The sequence below is a fragment of the Balaenoptera acutorostrata genome, chromosome 3 (genome assembly GCF_949987535.1).
Source record: "Balaenoptera acutorostrata chromosome 3, mBalAcu1.1, whole genome shotgun sequence".
In the NCBI taxonomy this organism is placed as follows: domain Eukaryota; kingdom Metazoa; phylum Chordata; class Mammalia; order Artiodactyla; family Balaenopteridae; genus Balaenoptera; species Balaenoptera acutorostrata.
Window position 1 is genome coordinate 62,406,255 of NC_080066.1, and position 20,017 is coordinate 62,426,271.

Genomic DNA, 20,017 nt, shown 5'->3' on the forward strand with positions numbered 1-20,017 from the left:
GCCAAGCAGGAGAGCTGGAATTTGAACCCAGAGCCCCGGTTACCACTGTGCTGTGGTGGTAAGAGCCCTGGGCTTGGGGTCAAAGACCTGGCTCCACCTCTTTGCAGCTGTGTAGACTTGCTCAAGTCCCTTAATCTCCCTCAGCCTCAGTTTCTTCATTTGCAGAACGGGGCAAAATTTTGTTGCAAATTCTGAAGGGCTGTACCCATGGTAGGACTGCCATCAGGCAAGGGGAGGGGCTGGGGAGACAGCAAGTGGTGGGATGGGGTTGGGGGTGGGCTGAAGCAGGCAGGTGTGACAGAGAGATTCTGATGGAGGAAAGGAGGGGGAAACACTCCAGGGGTACTCTTCCACCCATTCACTGGACAGAGAAACCGAAGCCAGGCACCGCTGATGCTAGGGGTAGGCAGAGCGCAGGCAGAGCCTCTAGGTGCTGGACGTTCTGCGATAATATTGCCCTTTCTCCTGTTTGGGACAAGGCTGATATTGTTGCCTGGGAGGGAACCAAGAGGAGCAGGACCCCAGCCTGAAGCTGTTAGGTAGGTGCTAAATCCAGGGTCAGATGTCCAGGAGGCAGCCCAGGAAGTTGAAACAGCCAGATTCGGGAGTCAGGCGGCCTGGGGTTCTGGTCCCATGTGGCCAGGGACCTACTCTCCATGTGGGGGCCTTGCAAGAACCACTTCCAGCTCTGAGCCAGCTTCCTCCTCCATAAAGTGTGGGCAGGAGTGTTGTCACCCACCTTGCAGGATTAGTTCGAGGGAAATAAATGATACCAGGGAGTTGAGAATCCCTCCTGCCTTGTGGGAGACTCTAGAACACTTCTCCTTTACAGACTGGGAAACTGAGGTCCTGTCAAGGTTGCAATGCCAGTGGGCACAGAGCGGTGTAGAACCTCAGGCTGGTGCTTCTCTGCCCAAATGGCGTCCTGAAGAGACTTCAGAGGCAAAGCAGCCCAAAAGCAGTCTGTGGGGTGGAGGGCATCTGTCCTTCCTTCTAGGCCTGGCGTGAGGACGCCCCTGACACAACCCAGGCGAGAGCAGAGGGCAGAGAAGTGACGGGACTAGCTCAGCTCACATCTCCTCCCAGCGGAGCTCTCCGGGAGCCCTTGCGCCAGAGCCCAGGAGGTCTGGGCTCCTCTGGGATTTTGTCCCAAATCTCTAAGGTGGAGCCTGGGAATGATAGAGCTGTAAGGGTCCCCTGACCCCTGACGGGGAGGAGCAGCCCAGCACGGGCCCTTTAAGAAGACTATGGGTGGGGGGCAGACAGGAGAGCCCCGGCCTGAAATCGGAGCGCGCGCGCCAGTCGGCGCCTGCCCCGCCCCCGGTTAAGTAGGCGGCGGGACGCCCGGAGCCCCAGCCCGCGCCAGTTCTCTCAACTCGAGACTCTGGCGTCCAAGCTCCAGGCTCCCAACTCCGCTCCTCACCAGTCCCGCTGCCCAGCCCGCCGCGATGCGCTCGGGCCCGCGGCTCCTGCTCTCAGCCCCCGCCCTGACCCTGGCTCTGACCTTCGCTACGTTGGTGGGACCAGCATCCACAGGTGAGTGAGGGGCCTGAGACGCCGACCTAGACTGGCAAGAGCTGCGGAGGGTTTCTTAGGTAGAGGAAAGGGACAGGAGGACCCAGAAGTGGCCCCCAGACTGGGAAACGAGGGGACTGCACTTCTGCCACCCCAGGCTGGGGTCTCTGGCAGTACCACCCCACCCCCAGGGGATGCAGGACCCCCAGCCATGGCTCTCGATCTAGGGGGTCATGTGGGCTCTGGTTATCTGAGGTTGGCCCCAGGGTCACTTCCCTAGGGCGTGGCTCTGTGCAGGATTGTTCTCTAGATGCAGTGGGGACACCCCAGTGCCGCCTGGGCTCCCTGTGCCCAGCAGGCTATGACTGAGTTGGTGCCCAAAGGACATGTAGTGACAGTGAGAAGTGAGTCCCCCACCTCAGACACCCAGGCAAGGAAGGGGGAGTGCTGCAAGGCATGAAATGGGGAGGAAGCCACCCTGCCCCACCCTGTGTGAGGCCCCGCAAGCACCCCAACCTCCTGGGGCCTCCTCCAGCTGCGCCCCAGCTCTGCTCCTGCTCCCCTTGTTCCCGGGTGCATTTTCTGTCTGGCCTCTTCACCACCTTCCTCCTGGCCTCCTCCCCCTCCTGTCTTCTCTCTCCTCTCTCCCCACTGAGAAGGCCTAGTTAGTGACAGACAGGACCACCCACTCTTCAGCCTCCTAGAGGCAGGGCTGGTGCCCCTCAGATATCCTGTGCCCCTCAGACAGCTCTGGGCACCCCCCTGCCACACCTCCCCGTCCCAGGCATTGGTGCTTGACCCCAGCAGAGACTGCCGTCTGAGAGGTGCTAGGATGTATCCGTCTCTATTGCAATGCCAGAAATCCCAACATTATGGCATTCTTCCCTTAGGTAAGGCACGGTCTAGTTATGCCATAAGAACTGTGGCCTCAGGGCCCATCAGTCATTACTACCCATGTATGTATGAATCAGTGCTTCAGCCTACATCTTTCGGGACCATTCCCAAGAACAACTTTGAGCAGAAGAAGGGCCTGAGTCTCCCTTCCAGGGACCTAGGCCACACCCTTGTCCCCATTAGATGGGGAAGCCAGTTAGAATGGACAGTAATCACGAGGCACCCAAAAGGGAAATGAGTCAGGGGAGGACCCCCCAGTGGGGTGAGTCAGAGCTGGATCCCCGGGCTCCCTGTTCCTGTCCCCAGGGACCCCATCCTTCAAGGTCTCAGGGCCTGGGTTGTGGGCTGGGCCTCTAGAGAGATAGGAAGGGGGCATCTGAGCTGACTAGAGAGGTCTGCTTGCCCAGCCTCCACCCAAGGGGGGGACTCCGGTACCCACCTCCTTGGGCTTCAACTGAGAGCCATTCTCAAATACCTTCTCAGCATCAACAGTGTGCAGACATTGTGCTGGGCAGTCAGGAGTGCACAGAAATGCATAGGCTGGGCTTGGACTCATTCAGGAGGCAGAAAGGCAAACTAAAACTCAAACAGCAATTCCTATCGTATCTGCAAAGATCCAGATGAGGAGAATGGTGAAGAGAAATTCAGAGGCAAGCTGGGGCGGGGCAGAGGGTGATCCTTGAGCCAAGCCTTGGAGGATGGGAAGGGGGTCAGAACTCCAGGCGAGGGCTCAGTGAGCAAAGGCTCTGAGGGGCTATGAGCAGAGGGAGGTTGAGATAAGGAGTTCCAGCAGCGTGGCTGGAAGGTATATATATTCTGAGCACAAGCCAGGAAGAGACACTGGACTGGGGCACAGAAACCTGAGATGGCAAAATGCAGTCCACAGCCTATACCCTATTGGCAGTGGGGAGCCAGCGAAGCTTTTAGAGAGGAGAGCGACATGGTGCCAGTGGGGTTTTATAACATCAAGCTGACCCCGGCCCTTAGGAGGGATTTGGAAGCGGTGAGGGGGTGGGCGAGCTAGTATCCTGTCCCCCTCACAGGCAGAGCTCCCCTCCAAGAGCCCACCTCTGTCCCCATGCCATGTCCCCTCTGTCCCCCTGTCCTGGTCTCTGCAATAGGGACAGCCCCTACCGAGGAAGGTATCACTCCCACCCCTCCTGGACACCCCTAGCCCCAAAGGCCCCCAAGTCTCAGGTACCAGAGTGAGGCACACTGGGATGCTTTCCCTGCACTCATCAACATTCCAGGGCGTCCAGGTCATGGGACCTGAGAGTCAAGCACCTTTGGAGACCACCTGGGCCAACCTTCCAATTGTACAGACAGGGAAACTGAGGACCCGGGGAGGAAGCAAAGTTCTGTAACCCACAGAGAAGCCCAGCTGCCCAACAAAAGCCCCTAGTCCCACTTTGTGGGAGCTCCCCACCTGCGTGGACCGCTAGACTTGGCCCCTGTGCCAGTGTGGATGATAAGTGTGATGTCAAGCCCCGTCTAAGCCCTGTGGGAGGCCCAGCAGAGCCACAGGCATTGGGGAGATTGGGTTTGAGCTGATGTGCTTCCAGCCAGGGGGTACAGCACAAGCAAAACTAGGAGGTCAGAGTGAGCACAGAGCATGCAGTGCCAGTGGCTCCCGCACCTCTCCCCTGCCTGGCATAGCTGACTTTGAAAGGTAGAAGGTGAGGGGCTCACGTGGGACTCAGGCGGGAGTAGCTGGCAGAGAGGGTTCCTGTGTAATCTGGGTGAGGGCTCTGAACTGATGGGGGTGTCTTAGAGAGCAGGGCTGGGGTGGGGACAGGGGAGCCTCAGGTGCAAGGAATTGAACCAGGGTAGATTCTGTTGCCTCTAAGGATGGTCCGGGCGAACGAGTGGTGCTGGAGACAGCCTCTCAGCCTTGTGTGTGTCTGTGTGTCTGTGTGTGTACGTACACTGCCCCAGCCCTCTAGAGCAGGGCAGGGGCCAGGGCCCTAGGCCCAGCCCCCCCGGACTCTGAAAAAGCTGTTCCAGACCAAGTATAACTGAGCACCCCCTCCCAACATTCACCCGCCTGCCCAGCCAGGACAAGAAGAGCCTTTCAGTACTGCCCGCCTGGGGGGCCCGAGGAGGGGGCTGCGCCAGGTGGGCCAGGCGGCTGATGAAGGGCCGGAGGGGAGTGGGGTGTGAGGAACTGGGCGTGCTGCCCAGGAGGGGGCGGGCAGGGGAGGGGGAGTTGGAAATAGCCCTGACTACACACTCACTGGCGCACACAGATGTGAGCCCGCGCAACAGTGCACACAACCAGCGGTGCTCACAGACCTGGGCTGGGTGGAGCCTTCAGGGAAGGAGGTGAGGACGAGATGGGGGCAGGGGGTGCTGAGCTGCCCTGGGGCTCCTATTCAGTGCCAAGAGCAAATAAACAAGGGGGCCTTTGGGTCTGGGACTTGAGCCTGCTCCCTTCCAGGTCCCTCCGCCCCTTTACTGCCTTGCCGCCGACTCCTGGCCCCATCCAGCTCCCCTTTTGCCTCCAACATGCCCCTGACCCAGCGTGGGTCCAGTTCTGTAGAGCCTTCCAGAGTTAAGACTCCTCCTCCAGGTGCAGGCTTAGGGTGTGTTTCAAAAGTACTGTATTTCCATTATTACTGAGTGTGTATGAGTAATTTTTGAATGAACCGAATTTGTATGAACAATTTTGTACTTGGATTCTCCCTGGGGTAGGGGCTCCTGGCTCTCTGCTTCTCAGGAGGGTCCGTAAGTCCAAACAGGGGAGAGGATGGAGCTCTCTTATAACAGAGCTACCTCCAGAGACACTCCGTGGGGGGCACTAACCATGTTGTCCTGCAGCTTCACAGCAGCCCTATAAGTCAAGAAACATTCCCCATTTTACAGATGAGGAAACTGAGGCTCTGAGAACCGGAAGGACTGACCTCAGGTCCCTCTTTGGGTACACAGGCCGCAGTGTTCTCACTCACCCCAACAACAGCCGCCTTTCCCAGATCAGGCCAGGTGGGCAGCCACCGACCAGTGGACTCGGGCCCCCCAGCAGAGGAGAGAGACAGGTCTTCAGGAGAGAGACAGGTCCCTGAGGACCCCAGATCTCTGTTCCCATCTCTGCAGACCCCTCCAGCAAGTGCCCCCTACCTTTCCAAACCCTCCCCACTTCCTCACAGCATAAGCAGATCTTCTTCAAGGAAACCCACCACTCCTCCACCGACAGCTGGGGTGGCAAATGAAGCCCCATCTGTCTCAGATGTAGGGTAGTGGCTCTGGGGCTGCCGTCAAGGTGGCTTGGTGGCATGGCTCACTCATGTTCTGGACAGTGCCTCTCCTGTTGACCGTTCCTTCCTCCCCCTCAGCTCCCGCCCACGCCCTTGCCGCTCCCAGCCTGCAGAAGAGCCAGCCCTGCCAGCTCTGACGTGCGTTAGCCAGGCCTCCCGCCACTGCTCATGCTAAACCGTTTCAGTGTGTGTCTGTCTTGCGGTTTAAGTGTCATGGTGGGTCAGTAAGGCAGCCTCCCCTCCCAGACCTCACTGCAGAGACTCCACAGCCCAGGCCAGCCCTCCATGGTTCATAGGGAAACCAGAGCCCAGAGAGGGGCAGCTATTTTCTCAGAGTCACACAGCAAATCCTTAGCAGGATAGGGGGTAGACCTCTCTGCTGTTTGTCCTTGTACCCTGGTTTGGGTGTGGCCTTCCCCACAGGACCAGCAGCTCCCCAAGGGCAGACCTCCCATCTACTTTTCTCTGAGGTCTCCACTATCTTGCTGCACCCAGGACTGGGCCCACAAGGGGCATAGAGATCACTGAGCCAACCAGGGGTTTTCAGACTGTGTCCAAGGTGCTCCAGGTCTTTACATTGCCATATCTGGGAATACGGGATGCTTGCACCACCCTGATTCATGCATAGCAGTCTCATGAACGTGTGTTTACAGATCGGTGTTTTGTGTAAGATACAGTTTTGATAAAGTGTTCTGTGGCTTTAAAAAAAAGGCTTGAAAACCAATTAATTGCTTTGAGTTAAAACATACTGAGAGCAGGGGAGAGTCAGGTCACATACAAGGACTTCCTGGCTTTCAAAGAATCCAGATCAAGATTGATATCAATGGCCCCTGGAAAATGTCCTTCCCCAGGTGGAGCAAAGTCTGGGGGCCTGAAGGCAGGGAGCAGAACGTAGTCCCACCTTCCTCCCAGCCAGGCCTGGGGACCTGGCCTCTCCTGCCCCAGCATCCCATTGCTGTCCCTCTCGGAACCAAATGGGACAGACCCTGTCCAGACCCTGTCCTGAGTATCCAGGTAGACAGCAGCCTCATGGTGCCACCTGCCTGCAGGCCCAAAGACACCATGGCTGTGGCTGGGCCCTCCCCCCAGTAGATCAGCCTCCACATTCAAGGTGATGCTGTGTCCCACAGGCTGGCTGATGAACTAGACCATCAGATAATAATCCATAATCCCTGGCACCCTTCCACCTTTGCCCAAGCTGTTGCTTGCAACTGCTCTTCTTTTTTTCTCTCCATCCTTCAAGGTCCAGCTCCAGCATCACCACCCCTGGGAGGCTTTTCCAACCATTGATTATTCAGGCCTACAGCCTGGTCTGCCCCCCTTCTGGGGCCCTGCCCTCCATCTCTGTGAGATTACAGGCCTCTCTCCCCCTACCTTCCTCTGGCCCCTGCCCCTGTTCTGTGACCTCCATCAGCGTGACACCCAGTAGGTGTACGTACCTGTGTGTGCAGACACACGCTTGCAAACACACACACACACACACACACACACACACACACACACACACACAGTGTTCTCAGAAGCCTGGCTCAGGTCCTAGCAAAGAGAGTGTCCACCCCCAGAGCCAGAAGCCTGGGGGAAGCCCCCAACTCAGGACACACAGCCCCCAGCTCCACCACCAGGCCAGGGCCTCTAGCCTGGGCCATCCTTCTCTCTGGGAAGATGGAGAGGGGGTGGAGGAGAGGAGACCAACTTCCGTTCCCACCTAAGACCAGCCCCTCCCCCTCCCACATTTCAGGACGGGGCAGCTATAAATATCAGTGGGCCCAGGATGCTGATTCCCACGACACCAGCCCTCCCTGCCCCTTCCCTTGTGTGCAGTGACTGGGGCCAGTCCAGCTCTCCTACAGCTGGAGGCCATCCAGGCAGGCCTCCGGCCCAGACACACACACACACACACACACACACACACACACACACACACACGCGCGCACACACACTCTTCTCACCGTGGTGAGGGCAGGAACGAATCACCCTTTTTGGGCGTCTTGGAGCAGCTAAGAGTAAGCTTCCTTCCCGCCCCTCAGGACTGACTCAGGCCCCACCTCTCCCTCCTCTGAGTCCTCAGCTCCTGGAACCTCTACAGGGCTGGGGGAGACAGGAGGCCAGGCTCATGGTGGTAAAGGACATGGTGTTAGAGAGCTTAGAATTTAATTCCAGCCCTACAACTTGATGCCGGTGACCTGGCCTTTCTGAGCCTCAGTTTTCTCCTCTCTGAAATGGGATAAATAATTCCTACCTCCTATGTGTGTTGGGGATTAAAGCCCTTTGCCTGGAGTAAATGCTCATAGGTGCCTGGTCCTGAGGTTGCTGTTATTCTGTTATTCCCATCTTCTTCTGGAGTGGGGCAGGCCCAGCAGTGGTGGCGGGGGATGGGTAGGGGGTCGGGGGGTGGTTCCTGCTTAGGAATCTTTGAGAAAGTTTCCAAAGTAGGGGATTGGAGGGGGTCTGTGTAGGACGAAGTGACACGGAAAGGGGGAGGCAGGCTCCCAGGGCACCTGTCAAGCCAGCCTCTGCCCGCCAGCCCAGGACCCTTCAGAAAGGGGGGGTGGGGGTGGGCCCTGCATCTGACTGACTCACTGGGCTGAGGTCCACACACCTCTCCTGTGTGAGGAGAAGCAGGACAGCCCCTTGCAGCCCCACCCCAAAGCCTAATGGTCCCTTGGATGGAGATGGTTGAGCCAGGACGTAGCACAATCAATCTGTTGAACGAATGACCAAATGAAACGTAGACCCTGTCCCAAGAGCAGATGGGTGGGGACGGAGAGAAGGAGCAGGCCTTGGGAACTTTTATAGGATGGGGAGCCTAGAAGCCTGTCTTTTCCCTGCTCTCTGCCCACACTTCAGGGGCCCCTCTGGAGGTAGGGGCTGGAGGCCAGGGCCCAGTGATGTGAGACGGCTCCCATGAAGCTCCCATGGGGCTATTACCACCACTCATTAAGCAGCAGTGGCTGCATCATGAGGAGCAGGATCCAGAACGAAGGCTGAGGGATTCTCTCTATCCTGGGCTGCTTGGACCCATCAGGGGTGTTGGTGATGCCTGAGTCCATGTAAGCGTAAGATCAGAGTTGGTGGAGGTGAGGGGAAGTGAGTCTCAGGAAATGGCTACAGAGTGGGGTGAGCAGCCTTGGGGAGTGCCAACTGGAGGGACACTCTGGATAAAAAGCCTGGGCCCCCAAGTCAAGATCCCAGTGTGGGGGCATCCTCTGCTTTCACCCCCAGAGAGGTAACCTTCTGAACAGACTACTGGGCAAAGACTGGTCAGCTCCCCAGATGTGTGCTAATAGAATCCAGGCTCCCGCCCCTGGCTGAGGCTCCGTCTCTGGACATCTGGTGCCCATGTGCTTCCGGACACTCATGTGGAGCCCAGCTGAGCCTCTCCAGGGGCAGGTACTCAAATGGGAGCCCGTCCCTCCAACTGTTGACAGCCCTGGGATAGAAGAGATATCGTAGGGACCTGAGCCAAATGTGTAATGGCAGCCCTTGGGATACCTGGCCCTGCTGTGTGGCCTTGGGCAGACCTCTGTCCGTCTCTAGGCCTCTGGGTAGGATCTTCATTCTCCAAGGTCAGCTCTAAAATTCTGAGCTCAAGCCTCTTGGGAATAGGACAAAGATCTCTGCTTCTATCCAGAGAGAGCCCGCTGCTTATCTGGGTCCACACAGCAAGGCAGGCTAGGCTCAGAACAGGGCTGAGAGGCGGCTCAGCCTGCCAGAGCTCTCTGGCATCAAGAAACCGTTTTCCTAAGTTGGCACAGAGCCCTGGGGCTCTCCTGGGATGAAAGCAGTGGCTCCTCTCCACCCCCAGTTCCCCTCTTCCACCCCCGCCCCCAGCCCCAGCCCCACCCTACCAAAAATAAACCCAGTCACCCCATCTTGTACCAGCCAGACCCACCCAGCCCCTCCAGAGCCAGTTGAGTCACTGCTCAAAGCTGCTCCTTTTTTTAACTGTCTGAGTCACCAGTTGTGGCTGTAGCTCCATGACACATGCCCCAGGCTGTAGCCACCCCGCAGCCCCCAACAGCACAACCAAGGGAGGGGAGGGGTCTGAATGGAGACTGGCAGCAGGTGTGAGCCCAGGCCATAGCCTCAGCCTGTAACTCCTCCAGGCCTGGGGAATTCACCTCCTAGCAAGTCAGAGCCCAGACCTGTCCCCTGCAGTCCTGGAACTGCCCTGCCCCCTCTGTCGAGGACAGTCCTTCCGCGATCTTGGCGACAAAGCCCGTGTGCATCGGCTCTGCCCCCACAGCTTTGCTTTGCCTCCAAACGGACCTGGGCCTCCCAGCATTAGATTGCCGGGAACAGAGGGTCTCCAGGTCCTGGGGGTGGGAGGAGTAGGCAAGGCCTGGCCTTCTTGGGTACAGGCCACAGAGATGCCTACTTCTTGCCCTTCCTCACCTGGATCCAACTCAGACTGACCAGTCTGCCCAGAGCGCTGTGAAGACTTTCTTTGGGACGGAAACCCCCGCTTCAGATCTCTGCTTGCTTCCTCTATCTCCCCTCTATTCAGGGCGTCCGCTGGGCTGCAGATCTCTCTCCCCGGACCCCTGCCTGTCTCTTTGTCCTCCCCGAGGTTGTCTCTCCATCTCTCTCTCCCCATCCCTGCGTCTCTCTCTGGCTGCGCTGTTCTCTTTCCTTTACCCAGTCCGCTGGCAGGCGGCACCCGCACCCCCAGAGGTCCGTCTCTGCCTCCTGTGCCTGGCAGACATATAACACACCCTCACCTCCACCCATTCCCACAAAGGACTCTGGGCCCCAGGGACCGATTCTGAGAGAAAATTTCCATCCTCCTCACCCCAGTCCCCTCCTTCCCCTGCCCCAAAGCGCAGGCTACATCCTGTCCCAGGGAATGTCAGGATCCCACAGGCACTTCCTTGGGGGCTGAGAAAGGGGGGCAGGGGGCCTGGGAATGGCTCCACCCCCAGCCCCTGCCTGAGCGGGAGCCTGCGCCTCAGACCCCATCCATCTCCTGTCTGTGGCTATGGCCTCCAGCTATAAATAGGTGTTCTGATTCTATTTTCTTTAAAAACAAGCACCAGACTGTCACCACAGGCCCAGAAAAGCGCTCCCTGGCTGGGGCAGTGCCCCAGTCCGCCCCAGCCATTGTGTCCAGCCTCACCCCACCCCCGGCTGCAGGCACCGGGGGCCCTGGAGGGCAGAGGAGGACTGAAAGAAGCCTGGAGGTAAGACAAGTGGGGGGCAGAGCTGGGGCAAGCTCCCAGGTGCAGCCCCTCCCTGCTGGGTCAGCCAGGGAATGTGGCACCCCTCCTGCCCTGTTGGGCCCCTCCCTCCTATCTTGCCATCTCCCGTCACCAGTCTTGTCCCTTTGAGGCTCACAGTGTTAACAGAGAGAGGTGACAGTCACACAACTCCCCAAGCCACAGTTGAGTCTCTGTGCACCCCAAATGCGGAGAAGGAGCTACGGGCTATGGGGAAGGGTGGGGGATGACTTCTTCCCTGAAGGGGCATGAGGGCACTTCACAGGCAAAAAGGAAAGAAGAGCTTGCTGGGCAGAAGGCCCAGCCTGAGCAAAGGCCAGAATGGGGACCTGTTAGGTGTGGATGGAAAACAGCCCAAGGTCTGGTGAGGCTGGCAGGTGGGGTGTTCAAAGGAGTGAACAGGAAAGCCTGGCGGGGCAGGGGCAAGGTCACCCAGCACCTTCAGTGCCACACCAGAGGGCTGGGGCTTGATGGTGGGGCACTGGGGAGCCATCGAAGGCATCCAGGCAAGGGAGGAGGATGGAGTACCTCAATTTAGGTTAACTGTGGCTGCAATTAGCAAAGGGAGGCAGCAAGGGATGGTGACCATGTGTCTTGTGGGATGGCACAGAGAAGCAAGAGGGGGAGACAGACTTGAAGGACAAGTGATGGAGCTGAATGGATGGAACATTCCTTCATGGTCAGGAAGAGGGAGAGGGTCAGAGCAACTTTCAGATTTCTGCCCAGCAGTGGGTGCGTGTGGGGCCTTCACTAGGTGGTGAGCAGGTTGGAGGAGAGCTGATACTGAGTCTGGCTTGAGCGGGTGGGCTTGGGTTTGGGGGTTCCTATAGATGTTCCTGGTGTAGACGTCTAGGGGGCATTGGCAGGCAGGCCCAGAGCCCTGGAGACTTGGTGCTTGAGACAGAGATATGGGTACGACAGCAAAGAGGCAGTGCCTGAGGTCAGGGGAGAAGAGGTGGGCTGGAGAGAGGGTGGCAGAGGTGGGGCACAGCTCAGTGGGTGCTGACGGACTGAAGGGGTCTGCGGAGTTGTCAGATGGGGGTACTAGGCAAGGAACTATTCCAAGAGGAGTCAGGCCTGCCCAGCAGTGGAGCGGGGGCCGGGGGGTCTCAGTCTGGGGATCTCTGGCAGAACCTGGTTAGCACAGAGGCCACCAGCAAGGACACTGTGGTTTCCTGGCCCACCCTCCTAGGCCACACACTCCTGCTGGCACGACACCAGTGCCAGGAACTTGCTTCTCTGCCTGGCTGCTGTCAGACAGCAATGCTGTTAGGAAATCCCTCCTATGGGGCAAATGTCACCACCATTTGATCCTTGCATTCCCTTAGGTGCTCATGTTTCATCTGTTGGTGCATGTGTATGGGCCTCCTGGATGGCAGACGCGCTGGCCCGGAGATACAGGCCCTGGGTCCTGTCCTCAAGAGCCTCCAGTCTAGCCAGGCCCGTGGCCCCTCAGGCCAGAGGTGGCTGTGCTGTACCCACTGTAGTGATCACACTTCCCCACCAGCCACTTCCTGCTGGGCTGGGCTGGCCAGGGGTGTGTGTGTGTGTGTGTGTCCACTTCCTGCTGGGCTGGGCTGGCCAGGTGTGTGTGTGTGTGTGGTGTGTGTGTGTGTGTGTGTGTGTGTGTGTGTGTGTGTGTGTGTGTGTTGGGGGGATGATCCCTGACCCAAGCCTCTGCTTCCCCCAGTCTCCTGGATGTGGGACTTCTGTCTGTGGGGTCATCCCACCCCTCTTCCCTGTATTTCAGATGGGGGAACTGAGGCACAGATGGCTGTGGCTTCTCCAAGGCACACAGCCTGTTGAGCACAATCTGTGCCAAATCCGTCCAGGCTTCTGTCCAAACCCACAGTCATTGCTTCCACTATCCCCCGTCCCAGCTCGCACACTCACTGTCTCCAAGGCCAGCCTGCCAGGCTGGGGGAAGCCCTGAGACACCTCCCCAGCAGCCCTGCCCTTAGCGGTTTCTCATCCCAGAGCGATGGGGAGACTTGGAGATGAGCAACAGGCCTCCCACCTCTGGCTTCTGCCCAAGAGAGGGGCTGGCCCATCAGAGAGCAGGCTTCTCACCCTGGGCAGAGCCCACACCCCCTGCCTCTCCACCCTCGTCTCTCACCTCCAAGACCCCCGTGGGCATGGGTAGCACTCTCAGTGGTTTCTGGAATGTGCCATCTTCAGCCAGCCTTGAAGAAGGTCCCTCCCTGATCCAGCCGGCCCCAGACCAGACCCCATCCAGCCACACTGGGAAAGGCCAGCTGCCGAACCACCCATCGAAAGCAGATGCTTTCCCCTTCCTTCCTCACTCCCTCCCACCTCCACCCCCGACCCTGAGAGAGGGAGCCCGGAGCCCCTGAGGACTGAGGACCGAGGAGGACCGGAAAGGAAGGGAAAAAAGTGTGTCTTCCCAGGCAGGAGGCCAGCTCTCACACCCTCCTCCCACTGGGGCCAGCAGCAGATGCTCCACTTCCGATTCACAGGCAGCAACCAAACCCCCACCCCAGCCTCCCTGCTTCTGTGTGCACACACCCCTCCCGGAACCCACAGCGCTCAGCTCTGGGGCCACACCCACAGGGGCTCGAATCCCAGCCTTGCAGCTGCTCATCTTTAGGCCCTAACACAGATGACTGCTATCTTTGACCCTCAGTTTCCTCACCAGTAAAATGGGAGCAACCTCACAAGGACCCTGTTGCAGTGGGGGACTGCAGACCCATGCCAGGCGAGGGGTCTTCACTCTGTTTCTTCCCTGCCAGGGCCCCTACCTCAGCCTGGGCCCACTGAGATGAGGATCCCACCTTGCTTCTGGGGCCAAGAAAGCCGGAAGGAACGGGATGTGGAAAAGGGCATAGAAATCCACTCAGCTGCCCTATAAGGAGGAAAATTATAAGGCAAGGAAAAGCCGCTTGGAATCGCTCCACGCCACAGCAGCCCCACCCTGGGGAGCAGCAGGGCCTCCACAAAGACTCCATTGAGGGCCCCGCTTCCTCCACACCCCTGCCCTCCAGCCTGGGTGGACTCTGGGCTGCTTCTTCCAGCAAAACCTCTCATTTTCCCTCCTACTTCCTCTGTGCCCCACGTGGCCCCAGGATTGGAACATGTGGCTGGGAGCCCAGGGCACCAACCCTGCCCCTGTCGATGTCTGTGGACCAAGCTCAGCATCTCCCACCCCACCCGTTCCCTGCTTCCTCTCCAGGGGTACTCACCTTCCAGAGGGGATCCCTGAATTGGAAATGTTCCCCAGTGTATGCCACTCAGCATGGGTGGCCTCCGGATGCTTGGTTAGAGGACCAGTAGCTGAGACCAGTGACCAGAGTCAGGGCTCAGCCAATAGCTAAGGAAACTGTTGTCCTGCCCTGGCCTCCTTGGCCTTGAAAGGAACCAGAAAGGCAACCAAAGAGGCCAAGTACCCCGAGAGTGAGTCTCAGGGCTCAAGAGTTCTTGGAGCGAGGAGGGATGGGGCCATCTTGACCCCAGCGAGGTCTCCGTAGTGTTGAGACGGGGAGGTGGTCAGACAGTGCCTGGCGTTCCTGCTCTCTATTGAGACAGCTTTTGTCTCCCAAGAGGAAGGCTGCTTCTTCAAGTCCCATGTGATTTTGAGCTAACCTACCATTGTTCCTATGGCTGTGGCTCACAGGGCAGGAGAGGAGCAGGCGGTCGGTAGGCCTCTGGGGTGGCTCTGGGTTATTCCCTGATCTGGAATCAGTGGGTAGGAGAGCCAGCGCGGTGAGCACAGTGGGTCTGCAGGTGTGTGAGCCTCTCGCAGGCAGCCAGCCCTGGCAGGTCATCTAGCCTTGGCTCTATGACCCCTGTGTCACCACCAAGGGCAGGTTATGTTGTCCCTTTGGTCTGACCTGAAGTCATCCCCGTAACTTTCCCCCGTTACCTTCAGTGGTAACAGGCTTGGTGGAAGGTCATAGCTCGGTTTGGGAGGGCTGAGCCTTGGGGGGCTATGGAACACGCTGAGGGAAGGGCAGACACCTGAATAGATGCAGTGACCGCTTCTCCCTTGCCCGAGAGCCCAGGGAGGGAGGCAGGCGTGGCCAGGAAGTCATGGTCCAGTACCCAGAGCCAGCCTGGGCCCACCGCACCAGATCCTCACCTGCCCACGCTCACCTCGACCCGCTGCGACGCGTGGCGCTGCCCTGCACTCATTCACACTCACGCCCACACGCAGCCCACTGTGGCCGTTCAGGAGTCTGCAGTGCTCTGTGGGGCTGAGTTCTCATCTCAGAATATTTGCTTTCCCAGCTATGAAATGGGCGGGAGCAGTAGGGAGCATCGGCCACACCGGCAGTCCTGGGAGCTGAAGCTCTGGTTCTAAATCAGAGGGAACTTTCCACCCCACCCTCCTCAGAGGTCCCCTGGCTTGGCGGCAGAGTGCTGGTAACGAAAAAGCAAGTCCCTTGGAGGCGTGAAAGGAGGGGATCAGGTCTGAGGTCCAGAGGGCCTGGGTGACGGGGGCAGAGCCCTGGGCCCGTCCCTGCTCTCACACAGGGCCGGCATTCAGCCCGCAGGTGGGCCACTCACACGCACGCACCCATGAGGGGAGACAGAGAGCCCTTCATCCCTGCCTTGGCCCTCCCGGAACACCCCACCTCGCAGCCCCCCGTCAGACTCCCTCAGGGTGACTCTCTCAGCCTCACCGCTGCCTACCCAGGGCCAAGATCTAGAACCAGGATCTGTTACCCCTGGTGCCAAACCCCAAGAGGCTACGGTGGAAAAGCCCAGCTTTGCCCCCTCCCTCCGCAGCTGGCTGGTGGGGTGCCCCCCCCTCACCCTCCTAGATCCTGTGCACGGCAGCAGGCTCACTGCCAACATCCTGCCTTTTCTGTCTCTCTTGGTTTTTCCTCCCCCATCTCCTTCCTCAGGGCTCCGTCTGGATCCCTGAGTTCAGTCTTTGTGGAGGAGGGGGTCTTTATTTCTCATTCTCACTTTTACTATCTTTCTCAGGCTTTCTGAATCTCCCAGGTTAGTTCTCCTTTTCCATCCCCGTCGCTACATTATTATATTTGTGTGTGAATGAATGAATGAATGAATAATGGTTCCCAAGTCTCTCCCCATCCGTCTCTCACCTCCTGCTCCGCCTCGGTACCACTGGATGTAACTTCCCCACATCCTCATGTCCAGGTCTCCCACCACCCACCCTTGACTGTGGGGCCGGGCACTTTCCACCGGCCATCCTGCCGGCAGCTCTAGGCTCCCAAACTTTCTCCCTTATAAAGTCAGGCAGCAGCAGACACCCAGGAATGCTGCTGCTGCCCATGACGCATGCCAGCTCTGGGGCCGCCTAGCTGCTCCCAGGCAACCAGGAATGTGGTGGGAGGGAGCACACAGAGATTGACTGCCCGGCGTGGGGTGTCCAGGCAGGCAGGGCTCCGACAGGTGGCAAGGCCAGGAGCTGCAGGCTTTCTGCTTCTCTCTGTCAGATTGCTTCTCCTCTGGAGCCTCAGTTTGTCTGTCTGGTAAGTGGAAGCCAAGTACCCTACTGCAGGCAGGGGCCACAGAGAACTGTGATGTTGTGGAACCCATCACCAAGGAGTGAGGGTCCCAGGGCTGGGGAGGCAAGTCTGGCTCTCTGGACTGTTCTGGGGCAAGGGTGGTGCTCCCAGTTACAGCCGGGATGGGACAGAGGGAAGAGGGGGGCCAAAGACCAAGAGAGGGAGAGAAGAGGAAAAGCAGAGGCAGAGACAAGGGACATGTGGGACAGAGACGGGGAGAGAGACAGACTGGCCAGCCCCAGGGGTTCTGAGGACCCAGAAGGAGCAGGGTCTGCAGCAACCCCAAGACTGGAAAGGCACTCATGCTTGAGACCCTGCCCCTGGCCAGCCTGGGAGAGGGTGGGGAGCCTGAGAGAGACTGAGAGGCCAAAATCCTGCTGATAGGCAGAGGGTTGAGCGCCATGATGGAAGTAAGCCTCATGTTTGGGGTCCCCCAGGGACAGGGACCAGGTCCCCATTCATAAACATCCTAGGAGTGGCCCAGGGAGCCAGGAGATGCCAGCATAACCCATGCTCTGCCAGAGGGTGGCTTGTTGGGGGACCTTGGCCTAGGCTTCATCCCCCTGTGTGAGAAAGGGCCGCAGTGGGGACGGATACAGACTCTTTCTGTGCTCCCAGCCCTCCTCTCAGGAAGACGTATGGAGCGCCCACCCTGGGCCCAGACAGCAGCGCCCTGTTCGTGGGCAGGAAGGGTGGGAAGCTGTGGGATTCTCCACCTTCAGCAAACCTCTCGGGTGGATGGGTGCCGGGCGGGAGGGGCAGCAACCCTCCAGGAACACACTGCCCCTTTCATGGAGCCAGGCACAGCCAAAGTCATGGCGGGCGGGCACCGAGGGGCAGGACAGGCCTGGGCACAATCACTGCTCTGTCCTGGCAGCTCCCAGCCCACACGCGTACACATGCACAAACACACAGCCTTACGCAAACCCAAAATACACTCCCAGCAGCCACCCACATACTTGCACACGTATGCAAGTACACATCTACACCCCCCTGGACATTCACCTGTGTATCTTCTTCCAGGCAGAGAAACCCATACCTGTGGCACTCGTCCTGCCCCTCCTAATTGTCCCCCAGACCCTTTGGGGTGTCCTGCTCCCCCCATGCCAAAGGCCTGGAGCCACCCAAGCAGCCCATACCATTAACCCTCTGCACACTCACGTTTGAGAGCAGACCCAGACCAGAAAGGGACCTCCAGGACTAATCCCCACAGACAGGAGGAGAAAAGAGTGGGAGGGAGTGCCCATTTTACAGAATGGTGACACTGAGGCCTGAGTTGGGCCCCTTCTTCTGGCCCAGAGGGCAGCCCACATAGCTGCTGCAGGCCTGAACTGGTGTTTTGATGAATCATGGGTCTTCTTGGCCCAGCAGAGTCAAGGACAGTTCTCCAGGCAGTAATGATGCCTCCTCTCCTCCCCCCGCTGCCCTGGCACCCCTCTCAGGCTGCTGAGCCTGGTGTGGCCCATGCTTCTTTTCTCTCTACTCCTCTGTCTTCATTTCCAGAACCTGTATATCCCTGCCAGTCTCTTGGCCTTGCTTCCCTCTGAGACTGCCCAATTCCCTCCCTCTCTGCTCCTCTACACAACCCTCACCTCCCCCAGGAAGCCCTCTGGGATTGACTCCAAGCTCATGACTTCTTTATCCTGCATCCCCTCTCCATTCGAAGCCCCTCTCCAACTGTCCCCCTGCCCCCAGCCCAGAACAGGGATTCTGGGTTCTTACAACTGCAGCCCATCAGAGACAGTAAGAGAGGCAGCAGAAGGAGACCAGGAGGTGGGGGGAGTGGCACTGTCAGAGTTTCCAAAATCCTGGCCAGCAAGGCCTCAGAGGCCTCCGTTGGGGCGAGGGGGCTGCCTGGCCAGTGCGCTCCCAGCAGCACAAGGCAGCTTGTGTGAGCCCTTTCCCGCCTGGCCCCGCAGGAAACAGCAGGGCTCAGCCCCTCAATGGGCCCATTCAGACCCCCAGCTCTCTGGAAAGAACCTCTGCTTCCTGTCACCCTCCCACTCTGGCCTGGAAAACCAGGCCTAACAGGCTGCTACTCTCCCCTGCTGGGAGGGTGCTGGAGGCAGGTGGTTCAGTGGTTAGAGCCAGCCAGCTACTTCAGTTCCTGCCTGCTCCTCAGCTTGACTGTGCCCTGGCAGGTTGACATCCACCTTTAGCAAAAGGGAGTGTGGGTGAGGACTTGTGCTCACTCCCACACAGGGGAAGCAGCGGGCCCCCAACCCCTGCGTGGTAGGCAGGTAAATGTTTAGCAACAGGCTCTCCTGGAGAGAGGGAGCCCTGATTTGTAGTGTTTGCCTCTTTCCGTGGTATAAACATTCTCACTGGGCAACATCACCTGGCTTGCAAAATTCCTGAAAATGTAACAATCAGCTCTTGCCAGCTGTTCTGAGTTCCTACGTGCCACGGCGGTGGCTCCGTCCTACGGGGCCGCCTGCCCCCCCTCTTCGGCTGTGGCTGCCCTCAGTTTAGTGTGCTGCATTTTGTTCTTAAGAATCGATGATCTTGCAGATAAGGCACCCCTGTAGGTGCTTGCCAGCTGCCAGTTCCCTGGTCTGTCCCTCACGGGCACTGAGGTGTCCTGGGCCTGCTGGGCCGTGTCCGCCTGGAAGGTTTTGCAGTTCTCCTTTGATTCCTTTAGCTTCCCAAACAAGGCTCTGGTGTTGCCAGCAAGTGCTGGCACGAGGGGATAAGTAGAAGGGATTTCAGCTCAGCCGGGGGGGGAAGAGCATCATCTTTCTTGGACATCCCTCCATCCCTCCAGGCTGTGTTGGCTGCCCTTAGGACATACAAGTCTGGGATTCCTCCAGTGGCTGATGCTACTTCTTCAGGTGCATGTCAGCTGGCTCAGGCTGCCCGGGGACCAGCATGTGTATGGCTGGTGCCAGATCATCCCTATCCAGGCCATCAGCCTTTACTCACTCTCACCGGATTTAAGAGAAGCCCCAGGGGGGTGAATCATCTTTGTAATCCAGCCCTGTCTCCCAGCCCAGTCAAGTCGGGAGAGTCAACACTATATTTGGCACTAATCTCCACAAAAGGAATGGACCAGAAATTGTGGCAGCAGGTTAGAGGCCAAGGGAGGCTTATTTGGGGAAACTGCTTGGAGGGGGTGACAACTTAAAAAGAGGAGGTGTCCCAGTGTGGGACAAAAGGGGCCCTACACAGTGACCACTGACCCTGGGAAACCCCAAATATGACCTCCTGTCTTGGGAGGCCCTCTGGCCTGCCCATCAGACCGTCATCCCCTCCCAGACCTTGTCTTCAGCCTCAGACCGAGGCTTGGAGAACTCAGCTCTTGTCATCCCTGGCTTCCTGGCCATGGTAGAAATAAAGGGGCCGGATCTGACCGCTCACCAGGGACCTTTAATAGCTAAGCAGCAGGAAACAATACAGGGTGATGGAGGAAGTCTGGCCCATTTTGGGTCCGGCACTGCACGTGGTCTCCATCTAGCCTCAGAGCCTTTGCTCTTCGATGGACAGGCCAACAAGCTGCCCCCCCTACCCTCAAAGACAGCTGGGAGCATGGCCGAAGAGAGACGCAGGGATGGGTGGGTTGCCTGACTTACCACCACCAGAGCCCAGCTGTGGTCCCAGCCAACCCAGGGGCTAAACCATATGGGCGCTTAGGAGAAGGAATTCGAGC

The 20,017-nt window shown here is 58.5% G+C and overlaps 1 protein-coding gene across 2 annotated transcripts in view; it reads left to right on the forward strand.

Annotated features, from left to right (window-relative positions):
- Positions 1–1,165: 1,165 nt before the first annotated feature.
- The window catches only part of CSPG4 (chondroitin sulfate proteoglycan 4), a 35,888-nt gene continuing 17,036 nt past the window's right edge, over positions 1,166–20,017 (forward strand). Inside the window, exon 1 of one of the 2 annotated variants that reach the window (XM_007197664.2) lies at positions 1,166–1,536. In XM_007197664.2, coding sequence (XP_007197726.2) covers positions 1,449–1,536 — 88 coding nt within the window. In that variant the 5' untranslated portion in view covers positions 1,166–1,448. Of the gene's footprint in view, positions 1,537–16,202; positions 16,336–20,017 lie in introns of those variants that run through there. The other variant, XM_057544722.1, reaches the window with a different exon arrangement.